We start from the raw sequence: 26732 nt of genomic DNA, 5'->3' as shown, positions 1-26732 counted from the left end.
ATAGTTGACCCATACTGGGCGGACCCCTTTTATTACCGCATCATGCGTGTACACCTATGAAAGCGGACTCCCTTTTATATTGTCTCCCAAAGGGAGGCATGAATCTCACGTTCAAGTCATGAGATATTGTCATTTAGAGCCACCTGCTTTATCCCTTTTCCCTAATCGTTCGATGTTCTTTACTTATCACAGTACCCACGTTCTCCATGATTAAAGGGGAGAGAGTTGGTGACCGCCTCTGAAGGTATTTGGAATGGATCGCACTGAAGGGGTCAGACATAACTGAGCTAGGGAGGTTGGACGTGGGCAAGGTGTAGAGATTGAACGCGACCGAGTTGAAGAGATCAGATGTGACCAAGTTGAAGAGGTCAGATATAGCTGAACTGAGGAGATCAGGTGTAGCCGAGCTGAGAATGTTAACCGAGCAGCTTGGGCTGAGCTTTCCGAGTGAGGCTTCTAAGCCGGAGTTAGTTTGGAAGCAAGCCTACTCTTGGTTGGAGGCTTAATCTGGCTCGCCTGGGTCTAGGCTTCTCGGGCATGACTGACTGAGTGAATCCAACTTACTCGAGCTCACCTTTGATCAGACATACAGCTCAACACAACTCTTGGCACCATTAGCACACGTGGAGGTTGATACTACCTGCCGCATCAGAAATTAAATAGCCAGACATATATATCACGTAGGTAACAAATTTTGACCCAAAAAAAAAACAATAAGGTAATAGAAAAATGCAAATTTTATCACTGAGCTTGATTGTGTGTATGGATTTGAATGAAATTTGATCTCAGCCCTAATTAGTCTTTGATTGATTAAGAAACATATATCATTATACATTTTCAATTACCATTAATAGAATGTATTGTTAGATTTGAATATGATATTAAAACATTGAATTATAATAGAACAAAAATCACTTTACATAGATATCGATACACATAGTTAGACAGGATTGATTATTCAAAAACAAGTTAAAATCATAAGTTTCAAACAAAAATTATGATGGACATCTCTTTTCAATGAGTCATTGTTTGCATAATTTGGACCAGACCTAGAATTGTGCGAGCCTTTGACAAACCCAAGCCCACATAGATCAGGTAGACGATTGACCAACATCAAGACAAATGGTCATTTTAAAATGGATAAAAATTAAAAGGACGCTATTTTTTCCAGAATTATCAAAGGACATCCTTTTTAATCAAAAGGGGTGTCTCACCCACTAGTAACCCATGTAAAATGATAAGATTATTTTCAAATAGATTTGATATATTTAATAATATTCATATTATAACCATCATGATTTTATAATTATTAAAACTTATTTATTAAACAATATTTACATGGTAAAAGATATATAATATTTTTTACACTTGATTGATGTTAAGGAGTGACTAGAGATAATAATATCATAACAGTGTACCAAGCGTTATTAAGTAATTATGTGGCAAAAGGAACGTGTTGTTGATGATTAAAAAAAAATGAACGTCCTTCTCATTTTTAGCCTTTTCAAAATTAAAACGGATCAAAATTAAACGGTCACGGTCAACTCTCCCACTCCTTCGGGGCTGCGAGAAATGGAGAATCTCCCCGTCCTAACTGGACTCAAAGTTACATACATTTACTGGACTACCCCTCTACCTTGCCCTTCACTTTCGATCAACTTCGCATCGCCTCTCTCTCTCTCTCTCTCTCTCTCTCTTTTGATGTCGGAATCATCGACCAGGTCTTCCCCTCCAAATCTTTCGAAACCCTAGTTCCACTATCGAGGTACGGCGTACCGCTATGTTAGTTTTGGGTTTTTGAGGCATGGGTTTGGGTCGATGAATGATGCCGGAGCTGCGTAGCGGAGCGCGCAGAGGCCAGGCGCAGGTGAATCCAGTAATCCAGGCCGAGAGGCCGAAGACGCGGCGGAGGCGGCTGGCGAGGAACCAGCAGCCGGTGGACGAGAACCCACCGTTGAGGAAGTCTGCTGAGCGTTCTGAAGATATCGTTCTGGTGGAAGGCCGAGGAGTAGTTGGTGAGTTTGCTGGGGAGGAGAACCAGGAAGAGGTGGGAGAGAGGAAGATGAATGATTGTGATAGCGGGGCGAAGAGCGCAGATAAACTCGCTGGTGGTGATGACGAGGGGAACACCACACCTCTTCCAGAAAAGGTGAGACCTTTACAAAATTTGCTGTCATGACGAGGATAGGTTAGTTTTTTTACATGGGGCAGGGGTATCCACAGGCTGTATAATCCTGATACATTTAAAATTGTTGAGAAATAAATACTTTATTGCTAGCCTTTTTATAAGATTTTTATTTCATGAAAACATTGAATTCTTGTTTATATATCCTGTTTACAATTTCTTTCGTTAATTTTATAACTTTACATGTTATGGTTTTGATTCAGGTTTATTACCTCAAAAAACCTTAATGTTTAAACCCATTCTGACCTTGGTTGACATCTAAGTTTATAATATCGTGCCATCCATATGGATGGGTGAACATCTGATATGATGGCCTGACATGAAACACTAGTTCATTATTCTACAAAAGAAGACTTTAGTTGCCCACTCACATATCCTAACCTTATATACGTCCCTTCCTACTTCTTGTCATATTCCTGATCCCCTACTATACACTTCCCTAAAATGAAAATGCAATGCCAGCATAACTGATGGAATAGGGTGTTGTCATTGAACACTCATTTGTATATCTGAAGAAGTGATATATCACTGCTTGATACAATAGGCCTGAAGCATTTAAATGGGAGGGACACCAAGATAAGAAGGGCTAGAACTTTGAATGAATGTTCATAGATACTCTGTTGTTTATCCACTTTTAGTTAAGAGTAATATCAGTTGTCCAAATTAAATGAGCTATGTAATAATTATTTTGGAAGAAAGACTGATGGTGACTGAAAACTTATCAAAGTCTAGTTCTCGTCTTCTATGATAATATTTTAAGCTCATGAGGTTGGGCAATTTTCAGGTTATTTATCCTTTTTGTTTCTTGTAGTCATTGGCTTGATTAGTGTGACAATGAGACAGTGTTCTAAATAGTGGTCAAGGCAGCTGCCTAGGTGGGAGTAGTGTTGTTAACGGTGTGCCTGAGGCGCGCCCGAGGTGCATCAGCCAGCGCCTTTGGGAAAGCAAGGCGGGTGCTTTCATTCAGGCGCTCCTGGGCGTGCCTTTGCACCTCACCTGAGGCGCGAACGAGGCATGCCTCTTGGACATTGATGTAGATATATTGGGAGTGGGCCCCACATGGAGAGGGGGTTTTCTTGGTTTTCCTTTGGAGCGAAGCAAAGGGCATGAGGGAGAAAAAACGTTGATTTTACCTTTTATGCTTCTCTCATGTGTGAGCACGCCGATTCCTCCCCCTCCTCTTCTTCACACACACGCCACTGTCGTTTTCTCTCCTGGACGCCGCCGCCACCGCCCTATTTTTTTTTGCCTTTGAAAAAACATTTTTAACCGAGTTTTCTTTGCCCGAAAAATGTTTCTTTGGTTATCTTGTTTTGATGAACTTCGTTAGTTTAGATTAGAAAGTTGAAATTGAAAGTTTGAAATTTTTGTTAATGTTATGATGATGTTGTTTTGCTTGTCATATTATGTATCTCATGGCTAGAGGTTTGGCATTCATGTGTGTGGAATATTAATAGTTATCATATTTGACATATTCTATGAGTGTGTTAGTAGTTTAGTAATCAAATTTCTCATTTTTCTTTTAATTTTTGTGCCTCATGTTCAAGAGGCACGCGCCTTGGGCGTGCCTCGACCTCTAGGAGCCCTTTGTGCCTCAGTGCCTTGCGCCTTTGACAACTATGGGGGGAGGTGGACATCAACCGCATTGCCTTTGCTGTAGGTGGTGCTTTAGGTGGTTGCATGCAAGGCGGCTGAGGTAGTGGGTCCGGATGCATTGCGCGGGTCCGACAACAAGTACGGCAACATTGTGAGGCTTGAATGCATCGCCTGAGCTCGAAGATGGGTCTGGACGCATTGCCCGAGCCCGACGAGAAGCCCGAGCCCAATGATGAGCCTGGACACGTCACTTGGGCTCAGTGACGAGTCCGGACGCATTGCTTGGGCTCGATGATGCGTCTAGACTTAGGAATAGTGGTAAGAGGAGTTAGGTTAGGATTTAATTTAATTAAATGACTATGTTAATAATTTTAATCAATTCCTAGGTATGATTGACATAATTTAAATAGGCTTAATTAAAGTCTAATAAAATTACCCCATGAATATATATATATATATATATATCTTTTATTTTTAATTCAACTGCCACCGCTAGGCGGTCACTGGCCGCCCTAACATGCTTATCGCCATTTACAACACTGCAATTAGATTTTATTAGAAATGTTAAGGATTCAAAAGAAGTTTGGAAATATGCTTATAGGATAGTTTTCTTCTCTCTCTGAAGTTCATAGTTAGGGTGTAATCGAGCCGAACCGAGCTCTTGAATGTTTGAGTTTGACTCGTTTATAATCGAGCCGAGCTCGAGCTTTATTTAACGAATATATTCATGACTCACGAGCTTATTCGAATTTTTATCGAGCCTAAACGAGCTTAATAAATATAAATTATAAATTTAAATATTCATTAAAAACTAAATTCTATATGTAGAGAAAATTATAATATTCTTATTAAAATTTATAATTTTATTCTAATAAATAAATTTAATATATTTGTCTATATTTTTCATAAGTAGAGTATAAAATCTATAAATTTAATATTAAAACTATTATTTTTTCATTTAAAAGTTGATTTAAAATCTAGCAATTTAACAGTAGAAGTTAGCTATTACACATTATTTGTAGCAAAGAGGATTATTTTAAGAGTAGAGTAATAATTATTTTATAGCTTTTCTGCAATTTTTCCTTTTACTTAGGATACTTCCTATATTGTTGTAGCAATTTGTATGCTATACTGTTCATTTCATAATTGTAACAGGTACAAATCAGTAATTCGCCACTATTCAAAGTCGAAAGGAAACTAGGAAAAGGTGGATTTGGACAAGTATATGTTGGTCGTCGTATTTCGCCTACCAATGCAAATGATAGGACGATTGGTTCTAGTGCTGTAGAGGTGTGGTATTTTCTTCTTATCACAATTGGAAATGGATATAACTGTTCTGAGTTTCTAGCTCATATGGAATGCCTTGAATGACAGGTAGCATTGAAATTTGAACACAGAACCAGCAAAGGATGTAACTATGGTCCACCTTACGAATGGCAAGTGTACAAGTAAGTGTTTTTCTCCCTCAAATTTTCAAGGTAAGCTATAATGTCAGAAGACTGACTACTACTTCTATTTGTGTAGCACTCTTGGTGGCATCCATGGGGTGCCACGAGTCCACTATAAGGGCCGACAAGGGGACTACTATGTCATGGTACTGAGTTTTTGTATCCTCCAAATTTAAAGCTTGGTCATTTGTTTGATATGTATGACTAATGAAAAAAACACATATCCTGTAGATTATGGATATACTGGGTCCTAGCCTGTGGGATGTATGGAATAACAACTCACACACGTATGTCTATATGAAATCTTTGGTAAAGGTTTTGAAATATAACTTGCTAACTTTTATCTCTCTAATTATGCAGAATGTCTGTGGAAATGGTTGCATGTATTGCAATTGAAGCAATCTCCATATTAGAGAAGATGCATTCAAAAGGGTAGAGGCTTACTGTGAATTATTCATTTACCTCATTTTTTTATGTGTTAAAAATATTTTTCAGTTTCAGTTACTTCACTGAGGATTTTGAGCTCCAACATTTCCGCTAGCAGCAAACTGTTTAAAATATTTTCTTTTGACAATCACTAACTACTGCTTTTTATAATATCAGTTATGTACATGGAGATGTGAAACCTGAGAATTTCTTACTTGGGCCTCCTGGGACTCCTGAAGAAAAGAAATTGTTTCTTGTAGATCTTGGTTTAGGTAATTGAAATGAGTTGGCTTTAGCTTTTGGATGGAGCATTTTAATTTCATTTCAGTTACTGATCTTAAATGATACGTCTTGTTAATTAATTGCCTTCTCAATTGACAGCCACTAAGTGGAAGGACAGCTCTACAAGTGGGCATGTTGAGTATGATCAACGTCCAGATGTTTTCAGGTTAGTGGTTGCCTCACTTTGTTGACAAAAAAATGTTGTAATTTCTACATGAAGTATAGTTTTTCATATATTTACCCAAGACTCAAGTTAATAGCTAACATAGGTACAAACTTTTAATTTGTGACAAATATAAAACCTCCATTTAACAAACATGAATTTTTTTTTGTGATGTGGCTTGCTGACTTAGCTATAAATAGCTATACCCCAACTTAGTTTGCTTTTTCTTCTGTGCCGCATGGAAGTAGTAGGCATTCTGATGTGGTAAGGTTGAATGGGGTGAAGGCAACTGGGATTTGCAAGCAACAATGAAGGGGGTCCATTTTGTGAGCCGCTATTGACTTCAGAGCTAGGCTTTACTTCCACATGGATGGCCCTATCATTGATGGGTTATCAAGACAGATGGACTAGGAATGAATAAGAGGAAAATCAGTGTGCAAGGGAGGATGATGGAGATGGAATTTTTAAATCCCTTTTATTTATTTATTTATTTATTTGATTTTCTCTTAAAAAAAGGTGTTAGGATACAATTGTTGGACATCTGGCCTACCTGCCTCGTCAGTTAACTAACATAGAGTTTCAGGTCTGTCAGACATGGATTATATTTATACAGTTTGAGTAGTTTGGGCCTAAAATAATCAAAAACTTTTAACTAAATTTGTAAAACAACAAGACACTTATTCATTAGGATACTTGGATATCACCCATTTTCTAAATATTAGATTGCTGGTGTATTTTATCCTTAAGTGTATCGTCCTGTTGTGTACTGTAGAGGAACTATGCGCTATGCTAGTGTTCATGCTCACCTTGGGAGAACAGCAAGCAGGAGAGATGATTTAGAATCCCTTGCCTATACACTTATCTTTCTTCTCCGTGGCCGTCTACCTTGGCAAGGGTATCAGGTAAGCTTGTTCTGCATTCAAATGGACTCACTTGATGTTTTGTTATCCTCTTCAATGGCTTGCTTTTCATGGATGGTTAGGGTGAAAATAAAGGTTTTCTTGTCTGCAAAAAAAAGATGGCTACAGCTCCAGAGGCTCTTTGTTGTTTTTGTCCACAACCTTTCAAACAGTTTGTTGAGTATGTGGTTAACCTGAAGTTTGATGAAGAACCTAATTATGCAAAATGCATCTCACTTTTTGATGGCATAGTAGGTCCTAATCCAGATATTAGGCCAATCAACACTGATGGGGCTCAAAAGGTATCTCAATTGGCTGTTTTTGTATCTTTACTATGTAGTTGTATTTTCAGATGCTTATGCTAACAGAAGATCAAATTTTTGAGAAAAAGGTATCTAGTTGGTCTAAAATCAGTTGCATGTTTTTAAAGCTTATCTATCAGGTTGGCCAAAAGAGAGGTCGTCTAATGATGGAAGAAGAAGAAGATGATCAACCCAAAAAGAAGATTAGGGTGGGGATGCCTGCAACACAATGGATTAGTATTTATAATGCACGGCGGCCTATGAAGCAGAGGTGTTTTTATCCTGATAGTTGATTCACCAGTCAAATTATTAGATAAAAGTTTGATTATTGATGTTTTTTATTTTAGGTACCACTACAATGTGGCTGATATGAGGCTTGCACAACACATTGAGAAAGGAAATGAAGATGGTTTATTCATCAGTTGTGTTGCATCTTGTTCCAATCTTTGGGCCCTGATTATGGATGCAGGCACTGGCTTCACTGCTCAAGTTTACGAACTGTCTGCGAATTTTCTTCACAAGGTGAGTTTATATGCTGATTCATTATATGTTCTAATCGCATTTCTGCTTTTGTAAAAAATTGTTTCTAAACCACACCTCTTTTCTTTTGCAGGAATGGATAATGGAACAATGGGAGAAAAACTATTACATCAGCGCACTTGCAGGGACAAACAGTGGCAGCTCCTTGGTGGTTATGTCAAAAGGTAATCTTCTTTAAATATTTATCCGTTTCAATTTTAGTTTTAAAATATTTTGCTGCTGGCTTTATCTCTGATGATTTATTGCAGGTTCTGCATATGCACAGCAATCTTACAAAGTCAGCGAGTCATTTCCTTTCAAGTGGATAAACAAAAAATGGAGAGAAGGTTTTTATATCACTGCAATGGCAACAGCTGGAAATAGATGGGCTGTTGTTATGTCTCGTAATGCAGGCTTTTCTGACCAGGTTATTGCTATTTGCCATTTATTTTAAAAGGGAAATCAGATGAGCTGTTTAGAAAAAAAAAAATTTGTGGCGTATCTTTGGTCATCAAGGGTTTGCGTAACCAGTTTTTGATGCAGACGAACTTTTATGCTTATTATTCATCTCCATACAGGTTGTTGAACTCGACTTTCTCTACCCTAGTGAAGGTATTCATCGAAGATGGGATTGTGGTTTCCGCATAACGGCAACTGCTGCTACATGGGATCAAGTTGCCTTTGTGCTTAGTGTACCTAGAAGGAAGCCAATGGATGAGACACAAGAGACACTTAGGACATCTGCTTTTCCTAGTCAACATGTGAAGGTGAGAGAAGTTTTCATATGTTTGAAAAACATTGTCATTTTTTCCTAGCAAATGAACGTTCAATTTGTTTCCAGGAGAAGTGGTCAAAGAATCTGTACATTGCGTCTGTTTGTTATGGCCGCACCGTCTCGTGAAGTTGATGTCTTCTGCCAGAATCATTAACTACCTTTCACTACCACCATCCGTTATATTGGCTAGTATAATATCATAAGTTCGCTTTGCCTTTTTGCCACTAGTATTAGATCATAAGTTATAACTAGGTTAAGGCACCCTTCATCTCCATTTCTAGGAAAAACCACCATAGTGGCGCCATTCTGTATTAAGTTTTGAAGATGCCCTTGTTTTAGTTTCCATAGTGAATTTAAGTCTGTATAGTCATAATCTTTTAGGTTGTATGTACTTAATTTTGGTAGAAAATTAAACATCTATTGGATGGAATCATTTACTAGAAAGATTGCTGCTGCAATGTGGTAGCTCTACCATTATTTGCTTTTTTGTTTCATAATTTATCTCTTTGATTTATGTAAATGTAAGATATAAGTTATTGGGACTGGATTGAGGATTCTGATAGAACCTTTTGTTGCAGATGAAAGTCATAAAATCGATATTAATGCCCAATAAATTATTAGTGCCATGCTGGTTTTTTTGAGCATTTGCCTTTCTAGATTCTATAATTGTTTATCTTGTTAATGGTTGGTTGTCTTCTTAAACATGTTCCGTTGCCTGGGCAGTAACTTTGTCGCACCCAACCAATCTCGCCCAGTCTCTTTACCCGCGTGATGAGTTGACCGATTCCAAACGGGTCCCTCCCCATTTTCCTACCGAAACCGTTGCGGTTTGGACACAACTTCTTATCGACTGGCATGATCGTAATTATCTGGTAAATGCAGACGCAAAAAGGAACAAAATTTGAATGGAAATCCCACCATGAAGAGGCTTTGCAGTTTCTAAAAGGTATATTGATTGCCCGCATGACGACCTGGTTGGCGACTGGTTAGACGGTGTGGGGCACACTTTGGTTCCTACGACGACAAGACGGGGAGATGAGATAAGAGATTTGTTTTTTTTTTCTGTTTTACCCCGTTAAAAGTTCGGCAACGGATCGAGTTTCTTCCTTATGAAGCGAGAGGCGACGGCGAGATCAGCTTAACGCCGTCAAAGTCAAGTTGGTAACAAGGGAAAGCGACAGAGAGAAAGAAAGCAGGCCGAGGGAGTTGGGACGAGAAAGGGAACGCGCAGCGGAAGCAAGTGACATCGAGGTCGGCGAAAAAGCGCTTCCAACAATCACCACTTGGCTAGGTTTTGTTCAAATTTCAAATTATTCGCTAGCTCATGTCCATGCCCTAGGAGCAAGAACGCTTATCCAGGTCTGTGTATGTCGCCGATCCGTTAACTTGTGAGATCTGAACTCAGGAGTGCTGCATTGCTTAAAAGATGATAGATTTTCCTATTAGATACTAGGGTACAAGCTAGTTGTTGCATTGAAAGCCAGCTTCTAAAGTTTACGGTTTAAGTCGTCAGAAGATTGGTGGATAATAAACAGCATGGGAACTTTAAATGTCGATGCTGATGCAGGTAAACTTCTAGCTTGCAGTAATTTTTTTACCGGATTTTGAGTAATTTCAGGTATTACTATGTTGTTTCTTTTGCAAATCCAGCAAAGAAGCAATCGGATGTAATTCGCTGGTTGAATAGTCTGTTCCTGGATTTGAATATGCCTGTGGAATCCTCCAAAGAAGAACTGAGAGCGTGGCTGTTGGATGGTACAGTTTTATGTGGGGTTCTGAGCCGGATCAGTCCATCTTTCTCCGTGGTATGATTGGAAATCAGTTGATGTTTATGGTAAATCTGACATAGATATGTGTCTTCTGATGGTTAATAGTTCCCCGTTTGGCATTATCATGTTCTACAGAGTCCAAGAGATTCTTCTAATTCTTCTGATAAGCAATTGATCAACATCAAAAAGTTCATTTCAGTCATGGAGGAAATGGGATTGCCGAGTTTTAGAGTTGCAGACCTGGAGCAGGTGATGGTCCACTTTGTTAAATTTAAGTGAATCAGGAAATGAACTAATTGCAAGAACACATATAGAATCCATACTCCAATAGACGAAATTAGATTTCTTCATTAAGTTAAGCCTATGAGTGTTTTATTTTTTTCTGCTCACTTGGTTGGTACTGATCATCTTAACTGTCTCAGGGATCTATCTCTGGAGTTGTTGAATGTCTTTTGTCCCTCAGAGATCACTTGAATTCAAAAGTTATGGAAGATTGTGCTGCCAACTATGATGAACCTGTGATCCAGCTAAGAAAGAGGTGGAACCTTCCAGAAGGTTTGCTGATAAATTTTTTATCAGATTTATTTGAATCCCTTATTCATCTCTTGAAGATGCTATTGATTCATGGGCTGCATGATGCCTATGTTCTTCCTTTCATCTGAAAATTGGGTTCTTTCTTTGTCAAAGGGAGAAGGATTTGCATAGATGTTAACATTTGGTCAATACTATTCTATAGCCTATTGCTTAAGGACACTGTTATTAGGAAGTCCTCTTCTTTCTTTTTTAAATGTTGTTTATTATGTTATACATTTAAGTGGGATGATAATGAAGTATTTCCATTTTAAATGTCGTTTATCTTTATTATAGGTTACGTGTGTATATGTAAATATCATGTATAATTTTAGGGCCAAGTACCTGTCATAACCAAAGGAATTTAGATATCTTCACAATGGTATGATATTGTCCACTTTGGGCCTAAACCCTCATGGTTTTGTTTTTGAGCTTTACCCCAAAAAGATCTCATACCAATGAAGATATCTTTCCCTTATAAGGTTGTGATATTTCCCATGTGTTTTCAATATAGGACTTTGTTTGTAATCTTGCAATCCCAACAATTTTCCCTTCAAATGAAGGACCACAAGGCTCCTCAAGCAAAAAGCCTATCCGTTTGATATCCGATCCTCGACTCACCAGGTCTTCCTGTCTCTCGGTCCAATCAATCTACTAGGTCTTCCTACTGTTCGGTCCACCAGACTTGCTAGGACTTTCTTGCCCCCCAGTTCAACTTACTTATTATGTCATCCTTGCCTAGCCGCAATTAGGGCTTCTCTGCTTGGTTGTCCATCAGGATTTCCTACCTAGTGTCTAATCCTCTTGATCCTGGGAGACTTCACTTCCTTTGTTTGAGATCAATATTCTACTCACATGACTTAATTAGACCATTGCTCTGGTGCACAGTTGGCGGTTAGACCTTCTGGCAGTTTGGGCTCTGATACAAATTGTTATGATCGAAGGAATTTAGATATCTCCACAATGATATGATATTTTTCACTTTACGTCTTTTATTTTGGGGCTTTATCTAAAAAATCTCATACCAATGGAGGTATCTATCTTCCCCTTATAAGCTCATGATTTTTCCCTTGTGTTTTCAATGTGGGAATTTGTTGACAACCTTGCAACTCCAACAATCCCCCCCCTCAAATGAAGGACCACATGACCCTTCTCAAGCGGAGAGTCTATCTGTTTGACGCCCGATCCTCGACCCATTAAGTCTTCCTACGTCTTGATCCAACTGACCTACTAAGTCTTCCTGCCCTTCGGTCCACCCGACCTATTAGGATTTTCTTGTCCCTCAATCCAACTGATTTACTAGGTCTTCCTTGGTTAGCTGCAACTAGGGCTTCTTTGTCTAGCTGTCCGTCGGGATTTCCCATCGGGTGTCTGGTCCTCTTGATCCGGACACAAGAGCCCCCACTTCATTTGTTTGAGATTAATATTCTATTCACATGACTTGATTAGACTATAACTCTTGTGCACAGTCTGCGGTTAGAACTTCTGGCAATCCGGGCTCTGATGTTAATTGTTAGGGCCAAAAGAATTTAGATATTTCCACAAATACTATGATATTGTCCACTATGGCCTAAGCTTTTATGATTTGTTTTTGGGCTTTACCGAAAGACCTCATTACCATTGGAGATATCTTCCCCTTATAAACCCATGATCTTTCCCATGTATTTTCAACTTGGGACTTTGTTTGCAACCTTGCAACCCCAACAATACCAACTATAAATGTATCGGTAGAGAAATATGACCCTATAATGTATCTATTTTCACCATGTAATCTATTGATGCTTGTAGCATTTAATATTGATATCTGTTGAATTTATGATATTGTTCTTAAGATGCTTTTGTTTTTCATTTGGTTCATGTCCCAAACTATTGCCATCAGAAATTTTATCTCATTCACGAGGTGGATTTTAGTTAAATAATGATGCAAATTTCACTAGGCAATATTTACTTGGCTATTGGGTTATCTCCTATATACAACAGTTCATGCTTGCAGATGTGCACAGGATAGTGTAACAAAAATTAGGATGAAACATCATAAGATATATTGAAGAGTGCTGATGGATGTTTGCCATTCCTCTTCTAGTTTACTGAATGAGATGACTTTTTATTTGTGTTTTGGTGATCTTTTATTTGTGCTTTAAGGCAGATGTAGATAATACATGTTTTTTTCTTAAAAAAAAATATAATAATAATTTGGTACTATAAGTTTTTTTTCAGTCTAAATCTGGAAACTCAAACAGTTCACAAATTTCATTAGTTTTGGCATTTTCTTTAAATTTACCTTTTAGCAATTGGAAAACTTGCCTGTTATACATTTCGATATTGTGAATTCTAAGTTGAAACATGTTGTCCTTTTCTTGTAATGTTATTTTTTTTCCCTTTTGTTTTGACTGTTTTGTGGTCATTGGCTCATCACTGTGTGCAGAATGTATTATGCTTGAAGAATCATTGTTTTCTTCTTTCCTTTTAATGGATAATGAATAGAAGTTAATATAAGTATTTTTTTCCAATAACTTGGCAGAATCATCATTTGCCTTTCATTATGCTGGACATAATTTTCCCGAAGCTTGCCAATTAGGACAAGGGCATGTTTCTGATCTTTCATCTGCTAAAATTATAGAGGTGCTAAAGTCAAACAGTTTAGATGTAAGCTTTTAGATATACTTATCTTGATGCATGCTTATTTTATTGATTTTAACCATTTCTTGTTCTTATGGTTGTATCATCCTAAAAATTAGAGTGCCCCAGCTCAATCACTTTTAATCATCATAAATGGGATTCTTGATGAAAGCATTGAGAGAAGGAATGGAGAGATACCTCAAGTATGTTGTGGGGAAAGCAAATTGTTGGTTTACTTGACAAACTCTTCACATATCTCACCAAGTCTATTTTGATTTTCGTGATTTAATGATTGTATATCTCCTTATCTATCCCCAGCGTGTAGCACATCTATTAAGAAGAGTTGTGCAAGAGATTCAACATCGTATTGCAACTCAAATGGAGCATATAAAAAGTGTAAGATAACACATGGCATCCCATATAAACTGTTTTATAGTTGTCTAATAACTGTATATCTGCAGCAAAATAATCTATTTAAAGCTCAAGAAGGGAAGTACTCATCAAGAATAAGGGTACTAGAGGAATTGACAAAGGGGGCACATGAAGAAAACAAGGTATCAATAAACAGTTCTGTTCTTATCAATCACTACATAATATCTGTTTTTTTGACATGTTCTTTTTCATAACTTACAGATAATCATGCAACAACTCCTACTAACAAAGGTATGTAGTTTCTGCCAATCACATAATATTTGTATGGAAATCTTTATCTTCTGTGATTTAATTTTGCCCTTTGTTTATGCGCAAAGAATTAAAATTTCATCCTTAATTTGCTCCCAAATTGTTATTTCTTATATCTTAACAATGGATACAATCATTATATTTTCAAAGGAATAATTGTTGCTTCACGATGAGAACAATATAGAATTTCATTTTCTATCCTTTGCTAGGTAACATAGTCTAATTTTACTTTTTTTTTTACCTGTGTGGCCTCTTTAACTTAGGTGTTTGTAGTGCATAGATATGAGCTTTAGTATCCGAATTTAAGTTGCATTAAAGATGCAATTTCATGGGGTAATTTTTGAACTTAGGCTTTGCTATTGCTTCATTTGATGCAACATCGAATTGAACTTCCAAATTACACTAGATTAGAACAAAATTGATAAAGTGAAGAGGATAACAAACTTCACACAGAAAAAAGGAATTGGAAAATCATTATAAACTAAAAGATGATAAACTATAAGATTCTCAACCACTTTTATGGACTTTACTCTCAAATAAACAAGGAAATAAATAATGTAAACTTGGACACACACACACATATACGAAATACTTATGCTGCAGACCATGGCCTGCGGACGCTATCCGCACCTGTACAGTTTTCATTTTTAAATTTATTTTTTGAGCCCCCGGTTATGCCAATGAGATTTTGCCTTTACGGTTTAGGGGTTGGGTTATAGTATTAAGCACAAAATTTTTTTTTTGAGCTCCCGGTTATGCCAACGAGATTTTGCCTTTAGGGTTTAGGGGTTGGATTATAGTATTAAGCACAAAAAAAATTTCAAATCGAATAAATGTTTGAGGTTTGCACAGAGTGTTCGTGGTAAGGTCCTTACGGTAACAAAACCATATATATATATATATATATATATATATATAGAGAGAGAGAGAGAGAGAGAGAGAGAGAGAGAGAGAGAGAGGAAAATGTAATTTTTTTAATTTTCTCAACTAAACTGATTAAATCTGACTTAGGGATCATATTGAGTAATTCGTGATCATGGTGGCATCAATTAGTTTGTGATCATGGTAGAGTCGACTGTGTCCAAAGGGGGGAGGTGCATGGCGGTCGCAGCAGGTGGACGACAGCAGACCTATATAAACCATGTAATTGAATGTTTAAAGTTTTTTCTACATTGATGAATAACAAATACGATGAGAGGGACTATTGTGGGATCAAATCCTAATAATTTTCTCCAACTCTTAAAATGAGATTGTCCAGAGTTTAATATGAAAGAGACAAAAAGGAGAAGATTTGTGAAATTTTATAATTATTTCACATTAAGATATGAAATCTTAGATACAAAAGGTGAGATGAGATGGATACACAGTGTTAGTGGGATGTCACCATTCACAAACAAATACTAGTAGCTCTGTCAGAAGGTAAAATACCAGTGTCGTTGAGATAGTAGGTATACGTTGCAAAAGAATTATAGCTAATTCCTTTTGCATCCTGAGGATTCTGAATGAGTTCCATATATTTGAATTCTATGATTTTGTAACCAGGCCTGCACAAATACATAAATATATGTAGGAATGTAACTATCCATTACCTGCTATTTAAGTGGCCACTATTTTCATCCTTGAAATGGAAAAAAAATGCATAATTGAGCTGAATAATTTAGTAAAATTCTCTTTTACTTATAGTGGCTGAGCTGATTAAGAGGTTTCAACTTGGAAATGATTAAATTAATAATTCCGTAATAATGAATTATCATGCTTAACCATAACACTTAGATACATTGTTTCTTGTGAGTTTTAACTGTGAAGGTGTTGCATGACATATCTCTTTTTGGATGCAATATAATTTGCGCATATGGTTCATTTGAGGTTATTCTGTCTCCTCTCTATTCTAAATAATCAACTTGAAGTCTTAACACCGCAAAGCATTTCTACTATATCAAAGTTCTATCATGATTCATGTGCAAAACAGGGTTTAATGTGATTATCTAAAAGAACAGTGAAGCTTTTCTAAATTTTCTCTCAGCAATTGGTTATGGTCTGTTTAATATACACTGTATAATTCATATCTGTTCACTTTAAAAAGATGTGAGTCTAACAGTTATTTGAACCTGTGTTCTGGGGGACTAGCACTACGGAGTTTACAATTAGAAGATTGAATTAATTGGGTTAATGCAAAATCATTACTTTAGATGACTCTTTGCCTGCTATAACTGTAATATGGTTTGATGGGGGATCTTGCATTACAAACACCATATTGCAATTTGGAGCTGATCAGTATTGTTATACCATAAAAAATGATACAAATGATGAGATCACATGGCACTTTATTTTTGATGTTTCTTTTTAGTTGCTTTTATGAGTAAAGATAAAAACAATTATTATTTTTGACATCAACATATCTTTCTGTAGGCTGAGAAATTTAAGATTGAAGAAAGGAAAAGCATTTGTGAACAAGATATAATTAGGTTGTCCAACGAAAAAGAAGATATGAAAAATGTAATTGCAGAGCTTAAGAGGGAATCGGAGACCACACACAAAATGTATTCACATTGCATCCAAGAATTGGAGGATAAAGCAAAGGAAAACAAAGCCCACTTAGATGAGAAGACAAAGGAAGTTGAATTTCTTTTGGAAGATTCTAAGAACAAAATAAAAGAACTTGAGGAAGCTTCAAAAGCTAAATTTAAAAAGTGGCTAGATAAGGAAAACAAAGTTAAAAATTTCATACATGCTCAGCTGCAGGCAATGCAGGTTTGATTTTTTTTAATCTTCTATTTTCCCTCCCCATTGATATGTCTTTCCTTGTTAGGCTAAAAATTTCAGTATCTCAGGACTTGAAGGAATCATCTAACTCAGTCAAGGAGGACATCATTTATTCTCAAGTGAATTATCAGGAAGAAATGACTAATTTGGGTACCGAGTATCTCAGTTTTCATCATTAACTGCTTTTTATTTTTGATGGTGCCTTTCAATACTAGCATGTTGTTTCTATTTTTCAGGCTTGAGGCTGAAAGGGCTAGCAGATGCTGCTGATAATTATCATAATGTTCTTGCAGAAAACCAGAGATTGTATAATGAGGTCCAGGAATTGAAAGGTAGTTCTTTAGCTATAATATGGCTAATTATGGGACAAGGTAGCTTGCGGTCTGTTATGGATTTCAAATTAACTTTTGCATTTTGTAGGAAATATAAGGGTATATTGCCGCATAAGACCATTCCTCCCTGGTCAAAATATGAAGTCAACGACAATAGATTACTTTGGTGAGAACGGTGAGCTCCTTATTGGAAATCCTTTCAAACATGGAAAAGATGGACATAGGATGTTCAAGTTCAACAAAGTCTTTGGTCCTGCTGCTTCTCAAGGTTGTGTTTTTGTTGATCTATTGTCTCATTTAATAATTTTGAGTCTATTCACAGTGATATTTGGTTTAGCTTCGTAGTTTCCGTTCATATTACTTCTTTCAATGCATTGATCATGCTTCCTCAATAACAGCTGAAATATTTTCGGATATTCAACCATTGATAAGATCTGTTCTTGATGGCTATAATGTATGCATTTTTGCATATGGTCAGACTGGATCTGGGAAGACGTACACAATGGTATGGTTTTATTCTTTCTTGTTAATGAAGTTAAATTAGTTTCTACTTCTAGATTATAATTTCATTTTTTACATGTTTTCTGAAACTTGAAATCTTTCTTGTTCCAAGAGTGGACCTAATTCAGCATCAGTTGAGGATTGGGGAGTGAATTACCGAGCTCTGAATGACCTTTTTGAGATTTCTGAAAGGAGGAGAAACAGTTATTTATATGAAATTGGTGTTCAAATGGTTGAAATTTACAATGAACAAGTGCGTGATCTTCTTTCAGATGATGGTCCCCAAAAGAGATATCCTTTGAGCATGCCTCAGTTCAAATTTTTATAGCAGACATGTTTTTTTTATGAGTGTAGATAATTCATTTATTCACATTCTGTAGCTGATATTCTACTCCTTATATGCCTATGTAATTGTACCTCTTGATCTGTGGTTATGAAAAATATTTGGAAAATTTGTTGAATTTTATTTACCTTGACCTACCAAACACTAGGTATTTGGAGTACTACTCAACCAAACGGGCTTGCCGTTCCTGATGCTAGCATGCATTCTGTCAATTCGACCTCAGATGTTCTGCAATTAATGCATATTGGGCAAACAAACCGAGCTGTGGGTTCAACTGCTCTCAATGAACGAAGTAGCAGATCTCACAGGTCTTCTTATTCCTTGCAGTTGATGCATATAAGCTAAGGCTAGTTTCGTTAGCTGATTTTTTTCCCCCTTAAATTATTGCAGTATTCTCACTGTCCATGTTCGGGGTGTGGATTTGAAGACTGGATCTACATCAAGGGGTTGTCTTCATTTGATAGACCTTGCAGGCAGTGAAAGAGTTGAACGCTCTGAAGCAACAGGAGACAGACTTAAGGAAGCACAACATATAAACAAATCTTTGTCTGCTCTTGGTGATGTTATATTTGCTTTAGCACAAAAAAATACACATGTTCCATACAGAAATTGCAAACTAACCCAAGTTCTACAAAGTTCTTTAGGTATCAATTTTTTTATTTCGTTGAAGACCTGTTGTGGCTATGCATATGTTTGTACTCACTCAATGTTTGTACGCTTACACTGCAGGTGGACAGGCAAAGACGCTTATGTTTGTTCAAATAAATCCAGATAATGAATCATATTCCGAGACTATTAGTACTCTAAAGTTTGCTGAAAGAGTGTCTGGAGTTGAGTTAGGTGCTGCACGGAGCAACAAAGATGGCAGGGATGTAAAAGATTTATTAGAACAGGTTTTTCTCCCTTGTCCTGCTTCTAAACACATGTATTTTCTTTTGTCTTCCATTTCAATGTTATTTCTTTCCCAAACAAAGTTTCCTTTTTCATTGATTTTTTATAAGAATATGAGATATGGAAACATCATTGCTAGAATTTGGCTGTGGGCTATGTTGAAGCTCTGTAGAAATTGTTTGTGTTTGCAAGTGCAACTGTAATTGCTAGTGACACTAGCTATCTTTAAGATAAATGTAGCTTGTGTTATCATATCCCCTTTTATCTTTTTAAATTGCCCCTTAACAATGATTAAACATTTGTTTTGCCTGAACAATCCTGAAATTTCAAGAATTCCTTAACTTTGGTGGAGATGTATTTTGTACTTTAATATAATCAACTACACCATTCTTGTTGCCTATGGCCCTATTGAGTTTATTTCCTGTTATCCATAAAAAATCATTTCAGGCTTAATTATTTGGTTATCACTAACACTCTGCAGGTGGCATTTCTCAAAGACACTATATTAAAAAAGGATGAAGAAATTGAACGGCTGCAGATGGTTGTGGACCATAAAACTCGGTCTCATGTGGCAAGAGATGAGAAATATTCTGTATTAAAACACTCAGCATCCTCTACCTTTATCCCTTCCCTAGGTGGAACAAGCACTACAGATGCTCATCTTAGAGACAGTATGACAGTTTTTAGAGATAATGTTGCTTCACATTTTGAGGACCACTGCCATTGCACTACTAATGGAGGGGATAAAGTTCAGAATCTGCAATCTGGTGCTGACCCTTTGGGCTTCAGAGATGCCAGTTTAGAAGACAGATTAAGTGACATATCTGATAGTGCACGCTCGGTGGGTAGAGAAAGTGATGATTCAGTAAGCTGTTCCACTGATTTTGCACTTTTTCCCTACTCTAGCAAACCAGAAGAGATGACAACAGGAAGGATGTACGTATCCTAAGTGCATTATTGTTGTTCTTGTTAATTCAAATATATTAATCTATATTTCCAACATCTCTTGGATCACCAATAATTTTTAATTTAGAAGTGTGTTGAGATTTGCAACATCTCTTGGATAACCAATAATTTTTAATTTAGAAGTGTGTTTCCTCGATTTCTAAGGTAAAGACTGCTCTTGTTTTTTTTATGCTCAATTAAAATGGTTTAAATGTCTCATTGTTAGCTTCTGTTGGGAAGCTGAAGAAATTATTGAATTCTTTGTTGTTTACATACACATGTTTTGATCTCATCAGTACGTAAGCAGGAAGGATAAGCACATTTTCTAATTGCTTTTTTGGTCCTTTGGTCTGAGTGCAGGCCCAGGGTTGAGTCAAGACTCTATAGAACTGCAGGGAAAACAGGACAATCAGTATCTAACAAGGCAAAATTGAAAGAACCATCAAAATCTGAGGGTATGTCACGAATCTGGCTCATTCTCTTAATTCCATTTTTTTTCCCAATGGAGACCTCCATTTTAAAGGTGCCATTAGAGGTAAAAAATGTAGATTCTACAATCGATTGCAACCCCATTGGCAATATAATATTATCTAACTTCTTGGAAGTTTGCCTCTGTGAATTCATACTGAGAAAAATTTAATTGGAATCCATTAAATTGAGATTTGCCCTTCATCCCAATCCTTATTGGATGTTTTTGGCAGATGGAATAGGAGAGGATGGAACCAGTAACGCTCAAAATAATCAAAATCATTAACTTAGCTAATTGGTTCCTGAGATAGTAGTTCTGCCAGTTATTTTATAGGTTAAATTTTGGGATTCTGCATTTTTTTTTTGTCTAGTACAAAGTTTGAAATATATGTATATTCCTCGGCTTTTGGCCAGTGATAAATTAACACAATTAATACCCTTGCTCCTAACAGGCACGAGGAAGGCAACAGGCAACAGCAGTCTCGTAAGATCTTCGATGAAGGCTACAAAACCTCGGCAGTAAGCAATGTTGTGAGCAAGCATGATGCATTTTACACGGCACAAGTTATCTAAATTGACGGAAGCACAAATGCATGCGCGTAATATATGCAGAACGCCATTCCATGTTATTAATTTTTATAGATATGGAAAGCCAACCGCTTGTTGTCACTTCTGCCATGATGCCATCTTTTGTTCTCGATATTTATACGATATGTGGTAAAGTTTTCTATTCGCCCTCTGGAGTTTAACATAATTTTCGTAATTTACTTGTATGGTGTTTAAAAGGATCCTATGCAACCCCTTCAGCGATTGATCACCAAAAGCAACAAGAATATTTACAAACTATGGACTTCTTGTTACATGTTCGGATTGTGGAAGGTAAAGTTGCAAATGTGAGAAATTTTTTTATGCATCATTATTATTTTGCTCTCTCTTATATTACGCTTTTAAGAAGGGAATGAACATATCATGGATACGCGTTCAGGTTTTATTTTGTGCAGAGATGGTGAAAGAATGGGTTGAGAAAGAGAGAAATTGAAGCATCAATTTAATATCATGCAGCATAAGTATTACCTACAAATTTGAGTCCAGTCCTCCATTAATCTGCCTCTAAATATGAATCCAATATCAAACGATAATATAAATGGAAGATCACAAAAACACATTTGCTAATGAATTATTCATGGTTCGCAGAGATCTACTGGAATCACTTTATTAAATAATAGTTAACACAGCGGATAAATGCACGAATACGAAACATTCATTACAAAATTCGTCCTCAAACACTCTCTTTGTGAATTAACCAAAATGTTCATGGCTGAAAAATTAAGGATTCATAAAGTAGCTAAAAATGAAGCGAGTTTTTAGTCTTCATTTCCTTGGAGGAATATGAGATGCTCGCGCCTAAGAGGGGTGAATTACAGGCCTTGTTCAGAAAGGTAATCGCCCAACCTCTCCACGACTAGATTGCATTGCCCCGGAGTCATGGGCTCATCATAGATACCGAAGATCAGTGCTTGGTTAGTCTTCTTCACAGTGATACCTCCAGAACCCTGTCATGGATGACAAAATCTTGTCCGTGAGAAAGGTAAGAACTAGTCGCACACTAAACTACACTAAGAACAAGATAACCTTCTTTCCACGAATGACTACTCCTGGCTCCCCTTGAATGACCATATATTTTGTTGATCCGAGAAATAAGCCGATAGGGGCAAGTGTTCCCGGTTCATTGAAATCATTGATGATATTGGTGATCTCCTCTGGCTTAAACTATAAAACATAAATAGAAATATGAATTAGAAGAATGTAATTAATGAAAACAAAGATCAAGAAAATGTATGCTAGAAAATCAAATTAATGCCATTAGATTTGATCAAAAACCTGAGGGAAGGAAGCACTCTGTGCCCACACGCTGCCGTCTTGGCCCATGATAGCCGCCGCGGTGAGGTGATGACCCTCGGTCTCGCACATCAATTGCTCATCGACGTAGGTTTGCCACGACATTGTCTTTGTATATTTATCCTCCAAATCACCTTCTTCTCGTTGCAGTCAGTGTAAAGTGCTTTGCTCGCATGTGCTTTAATAAGTTTGTTTTGGGGATGGCGGAGAGTGAGGGGGAGATAGAAGCGGATCTCAATTGTGGCTCCACCAACCATTCAACTTAATTTTTGGTATCACTTTTAAATCGCTCTATAAATATGTTGTCCATTTTTAGAATATAAATGAGCAAGGGAGGGAAAAAAAACACAATAGATGTCCTTTTTATTATTAGAATTGTCGAAAGGTGTCTTTATTTTTTTTTTGCATTTATTATTAAAATAACATCTAATCCCGTCTTACTCCCTGTTTTATTATAAAAAATATCATCATTTTGATATTATTATAATAACTATGAGATGATAATTATGATAATTATATAATAACTACCCTTTCATAGCTGCTACGGGTTATATCAGCTATGATATCATAGTTGTTATAATATAATATTAATTAGTTTTGATTAGAGATAAAGTATCTATGCTATAATAAATATGATTTATAATTGTCATAATATAATATTGATATGTGTTGATCAAATATTTATATTATAATAATTATGGATTGTAACTGTTACATAGAGCTGAAGTGCCCATATTGTAACAGCTATATCAAAATTAAAATGTTCATATTATAACAGTTATGATTCATAACTACTGCAACAACATTAAACAAAATTATTTTTAAAAATAAAAATAGATTAAAATGAGATAAAATATCATTTTTAACAATGAATTAAAAAAAAATGTCCTTTTAGGATTTTAATAAGAAAGACTTTGTGATTTTTGCTTATTCGAGTCTAGCACAATTACATTTACAACTTAAATTGTTTTTTCATTTTTCTATGTATTATAGGAAAGCTAAAACTATGAAAATTTTAAGATATCTAAATAATATAAATAAATAGTATTATAACTATATACAATAGATTATAACACTATCTTATTAGTAAAGTTTATTAGTATTCTATTTTTTTAATTTATATTTTCTCTTAATATTAAAAATTCATAAATAAACTGTAATACTTACATATTGAATATGTCAACAAACACTATTCTGTACATTAACTTTGCCAAAAAATTTCTGCGAATATAATTTTAATTTGTTTTATAAAATTGGTTTCCATCAATTCACAGCACAAAATTCATGTTAATGATTTTCATCAATTCATTGATTTATTTTTGAACTGTCATTAAAAATTCCTTTTTTTATTAATTCACAAAACCAGCTAACCGACTGATCTTAAAAATAACCGATCCGACCTCATTAAAAAAAAATTTACCGATCAGAGTAAATATAAAAAACACAGATGACAATATCATGAGTAATTCGAACAACACGAGTATATTAAGATGCTCTATGTTAATTTTGAACGCATGGATCTTTACCATCGCATCGGACTTTAACATAGCAATGCGTTGTTAATTGAGTTGATAGAATCTTTAAATAATAAATAGAAGAAACAAATTCAAAATTCAGACAGCAATTGGACATTTTAAAAATTCAAGTCGCATTTTTGAAGTGCAGAAGGTGGATCAGGTATTGACGACAAAACCCTTGTTGGTCGCCCAGCTGGCTGTGTTTAGTCTCGTATACTATAATAAGAATTGGCAGCAAAAGGCAGAGGCAGAAAAAGACCGGTCTGACTCTGAAAGTTAAAGCAGCGGACAAGGGAATTTGTCTCCACAGCTCAACCTATTTGAGTTGACCACCTGTTTCCTCCACCTCGCCTTATCCCCAAAGCTAAATTCCCACTATCTAATGGATGAGGAACAGATTCCACTTTGTACTAATCGAACCGACTGACCTGACCTGTGTTCCTAGGTTAACTAGTTGAGCCGTGTCGGGTCGAAGCCTGTTTCGGAGCATCCAAACACTTGACTGTGAATTGGTCCAGAAGGCAAAGACTGACATCAAAGATATGGATGAATCCTATTCAAAGAACTTATCCATTAGAAGACCAACCATTTAATAAGATAATGTGGAAGAAAGAATCCTTGAAACAAGGAGAGAAAACAATGGCAAAAGGTGCATCTCACCTTGACCCTTCAAAAACATGAGGGGGCCAGCACTGAGATCTTCACGTCTCTTCGCATGAAAGGTTGTGTTCACAAGACCTTAAAATAAGGCATCTGAGCTGCCGTTTCCATCCACACCATTAAAATAATAGCAAGCCATAGAAGTTTGTTGCCCAGAGGCATCAAAGCTGTCAGCTTATATATATTGAGGCAGAGCAAATAGGAGATATAGATAAGCTACAAGGAGAGCTTGGGCCGCTTCAGAGTGTGGATATGGGTAGAGACCTCCATCAAAGGCGCCATGGAGTTGATAAAGATGATGAAGAGCTCTTTGATTCTGACCCTTTCTTAAGCAACTCGGACGACGATGATGATTCAGAAGATGATGATGCTTCCGCTCCCACTTCTGCACCAGCAAACATGAATTCAGATGGAGCTCTATCTGAGTTATCTGCGCTCATGGAGCATTTACCTATCAAGTCAGTATTTACTGATTTTCAGAAAGTAGAAATTTTTAAGTTCAGCTTCCTAAGAACATTTTTTTTTCTGAATTGAAACTGAAAATGGTTGTTGCAGGAGAGGGTTGTCCAGATACTATCAAGGGAAATCGCAATCCTACACATCACTCTCTGCTGTCAGCAGCATAGAGGATCTGCCCAAGAAAGAGAGTCCTTACAAGAGAAAGATGATGAAGGCATGCAAGAGCTACGCAGGAGGACTGGATGCGAGACAGAGGTCTCCCCATACTCCTGGACCTTGTAGCAAGACCTCATCGAAGAAGGCACCCAGAGTAGCTTCTTGTGCGTCTTTGATGTCAAAGAGTAGCAGCAGTAGCGTCTTCTGTAGCAGCAAACCACCTCCCATTCGTGTACAGAAAAATCAATGCTCACATTGATCATCTATTTACTCGCCAAGTCTTCTTTCAGATGTAGCGTTTAGATAGGGAAATTGGAATTACATTACCTGCGATTTTGTAGCTCGTTGCATTTATCTTCTCCGTTCAAGGTGTAAAATCTGGGGTTTTATTTGAGAGATGCTGAGCAGGGGTTTTCCAAGCTATCCCGAATTTGGGTGCCGTGCCAATGACAGAGATATGTTTGAAGCAAAATTTGCTTGCCATTAAGAATAAGCTATATCTTGTCTCAAATGGGGTTCCTCGTCCAACAAACCGGTTCCTGTAAAATGCTAAAACAACCATTTATTTGTCAACTCAAAAACACGATTCTCACCTGCTAATTTATTGTAAACTTTTCAACATGTCAAAAGTTGGATATGGATTCCTAGCGTGATCCAGCCTCAGAATATTTCAGATTGACTACTGTTATAAAAGGCAACATCACTTGATGCTCCAAAGCAATGTCTTAGATGCTACCGTCATTAGAACCGTTGGCTTGGCTGCGGTGCTAAAGAAATCTATTACTTCTTTAAGAGGATTAAGAATCTATCCTGTTGGAGCCCTATAAATAAAAGTCACTCTTGTTCTCTAGAATAAAGAAAAGACAAGAAAAGGACAAAGAAATAGTTATTCCTAAATCCACTTAGGTAAACACCAAGACAGTCTTTGAGCGCCTAAAAGGACACTATCAATAGGTTCCCTAGTGTAGCAATAATCACTATTCCAAAGGTTATATTACTACACAAACAGGCATAAACAACTTCAGAGATTACACCAGTATACAGTAATAATCATGACAGATCAAAACAATCAAAGCAAGTTAGAAGGTAAGTAATGAAGTCATCACCATTTCAGATAGTACGATACTAAGACAACCAGCATTTTTTTTTTGTCAAGAAAATAAGGAAAGAGATTCTTGGGACTTGGGTTTTAATGAGTGAAATGAGAATAGGGACATGGAGAGGGAGAAAAGGACATATATAATGGCAAAGAAGGGGGGGCATCCAACACATTGATGAACTGTCAGAAATAAAATAAAGGCTACCTTTTACGCTTTGTCTTTTACATGCATAACCAATGGGTTAGACAGACTCACTACAGATTCTAGAGGTGTCTGTGTGCTGAGCTCCATTGAAGATGATATCATTTTTAGTCTAGACACGGCCACCAAGCCTATGAGATTGCCAACCTCCTACATAACGTCTACTTTGCCACTTGGCTACTGTGGGCATTGGCCAGGAGCAAGTGGGCACATGAATACAAGCATACGCATACAAGCCCATAGATGTGAGACAAGTTCATAGC

The 26732-nt window shown here is 36.7% G+C and overlaps 4 protein-coding genes and 1 long non-coding RNA gene across 11 annotated transcripts; 3 read left to right on the top strand and 2 right to left on the bottom strand.

Moving 5' to 3' along the window:
• The first annotated feature begins 1630 nt into the window (after positions 1-1630).
• Positions 1631-10162, top strand: LOC122036137 (casein kinase 1-like protein HD16). Of its 6 annotated transcripts, none has more exons than XM_042595375.1 (16): positions 1631-2149; positions 4937-5071; positions 5156-5229; positions 5306-5375; positions 5461-5516; positions 5590-5661; positions 5833-5927; positions 6037-6103; positions 6873-7002; positions 7083-7301; positions 7430-7572; positions 7649-7823; positions 7915-8005; positions 8090-8247; positions 8399-8587; positions 9319-10162. In XM_042595375.1, the coding sequence occupies exons 1-16, from the start codon at positions 1823-1825 to the stop codon at positions 9319-9321; spliced, it is 2004 nt and encodes a 667-aa protein (XP_042451309.1). In that variant the 5' UTR covers positions 1631-1822; the 3' UTR covers positions 9322-10162. The 6 variants fall into 6 exon arrangements, with proteins under 6 accessions (XP_042451309.1, XP_042451299.1, XP_042451318.1 ...); XM_042595365.1 differs by lacking the exon at positions 9319-10162 and adding an exon at positions 8662-9028 and having other exon boundaries at positions 7442-7572; XM_042595358.1 differs by lacking the exon at positions 9319-10162 and adding an exon at positions 8662-9028 and having other exon boundaries at positions 1632-2149.
• On the top strand, positions 10049-21240 carry LOC122036122 (kinesin-like protein KIN-14C). Of its 2 annotated transcripts, none has more exons than XM_042595346.1 (21): positions 10049-10162; positions 10246-10400; positions 10500-10613; positions 10787-10919; positions 13456-13556; positions 13673-13756; positions 13872-13949; positions 14015-14107; positions 14187-14216; positions 16644-16985; positions 17066-17147; positions 17234-17329; positions 17418-17597; positions 17728-17834; positions 17943-18121; positions 18317-18481; positions 18564-18817; positions 18903-19066; positions 19546-20000; positions 20370-20464; positions 20930-21240. In XM_042595346.1, exons 1-21 carry the CDS (start codon positions 10132-10134, stop codon positions 20998-21000), a joined length of 3009 nt encoding a protein of 1002 aa, XP_042451280.1. In that variant the 5' UTR covers positions 10049-10131; the 3' UTR covers positions 21001-21240. The 2 variants fall into 2 exon arrangements, with proteins under 2 accessions (XP_042451280.1, XP_042451273.1); XM_042595339.1 differs by having other exon boundaries at positions 13456-13580.
• Positions 21241-21773: 533 nt separating this feature from the next.
• On the bottom strand, positions 21774-22525 carry LOC122036173 (profilin). The gene is made up of 3 exons (XM_042595425.1): positions 22359-22525; positions 22110-22247; positions 21774-22030 (listed from the first exon to the last, which is right to left on the bottom strand). Exons 1-3 carry the CDS (start codon positions 22479-22481, stop codon positions 21896-21898), a joined length of 396 nt encoding a protein of 131 aa, XP_042451359.1. The 5' UTR covers positions 22482-22525; the 3' UTR covers positions 21774-21895.
• Positions 22526-24043: 1518 nt separating this feature from the next.
• On the bottom strand, positions 24044-24696 carry LOC122036182. The gene is made up of 2 exons (XR_006127329.1): positions 24554-24696; positions 24044-24446 (listed from the first exon to the last, which is right to left on the bottom strand). It is a non-coding gene; the product is annotated as an uncharacterized LOC122036182 (long non-coding RNA).
• LOC122036166 lies at positions 24524-25598 on the top strand. Its single transcript, XM_042595413.1, has 2 exons — positions 24524-25011; positions 25109-25598. The coding sequence occupies exons 1-2, from the start codon at positions 24806-24808 to the stop codon at positions 25425-25427; spliced, it is 525 nt and encodes a 174-aa protein (XP_042451347.1). The 5' UTR covers positions 24524-24805; the 3' UTR covers positions 25428-25598.
• Positions 25599-26732: the final 1134 nt, after the last annotated feature.

Source organism: Zingiber officinale, chromosome 1A, assembly GCF_018446385.1.
Source record: "Zingiber officinale cultivar Zhangliang chromosome 1A, Zo_v1.1, whole genome shotgun sequence".
Classification (NCBI taxonomy): Eukaryota; Viridiplantae; Streptophyta; class Magnoliopsida; order Zingiberales; family Zingiberaceae; genus Zingiber; species Zingiber officinale.
The sequence above is the reverse complement of the archived record's forward strand: the minus strand, read 5'-3'. Positions and strand labels throughout refer to the sequence as shown.

Coding starts and splice junctions, on each gene's coding strand:
- LOC122036137 (XM_042595358.1), top strand. CDS start 1,823: ATGATGCCGGAGCTGCGTAGCGGAGCGCGCAGAGGCCAGGCGCAGGTG. Junction 5,928..6,036: donor TCTTGTAGATCTTGGTTTAG/GTAATTGAAATG, acceptor CTCAATTGACAG/CCACTAAGTGGAAGGACAGC. Junction 7,573..7,648: donor CGGCGGCCTATGAAGCAGAG/GTGTTTTTATCC, acceptor TTTTTATTTTAG/GTACCACTACAATGTGGCTG.
- LOC122036122 (XM_042595339.1), top strand. CDS start 10,132: ATGGGAACTTTAAATGTCGATGCTGATGCAG. Junction 17,330..17,417: donor TGAGGTCCAGGAATTGAAAG/GTAGTTCTTTAG, acceptor TGCATTTTGTAG/GAAATATAAGGGTATATTGC. Junction 19,067..19,545: donor TAAAAGATTTATTAGAACAG/GTTTTTCTCCCT, acceptor AACACTCTGCAG/GTGGCATTTCTCAAAGACAC.
- LOC122036173 (XM_042595425.1), bottom strand. CDS start 22,481: ATGTCGTGGCAAACCTACGTCGATGAGCAATTGATGTGCGAGACCGAG. Junction 22,248..22,358: donor AGAGTGCTTCCTTCCCTCAG/GTTTTTGATCAA, acceptor TATGTTTTATAG/TTTAAGCCAGAGGAGATCAC. Junction 22,031..22,109: donor TAGTCATTCGTGGAAAGAAG/GTTATCTTGTTC, acceptor CATCCATGACAG/GGTTCTGGAGGTATCACTGT.
- LOC122036166 (XM_042595413.1), top strand. CDS start 24,806: ATGGGTAGAGACCTCCATCAAAGGCGCCATGGAGTTGATAAAGATGAT. Junction 25,012..25,108: donor ATGGAGCATTTACCTATCAA/GTCAGTATTTAC, acceptor TGGTTGTTGCAG/GAGAGGGTTGTCCAGATACT.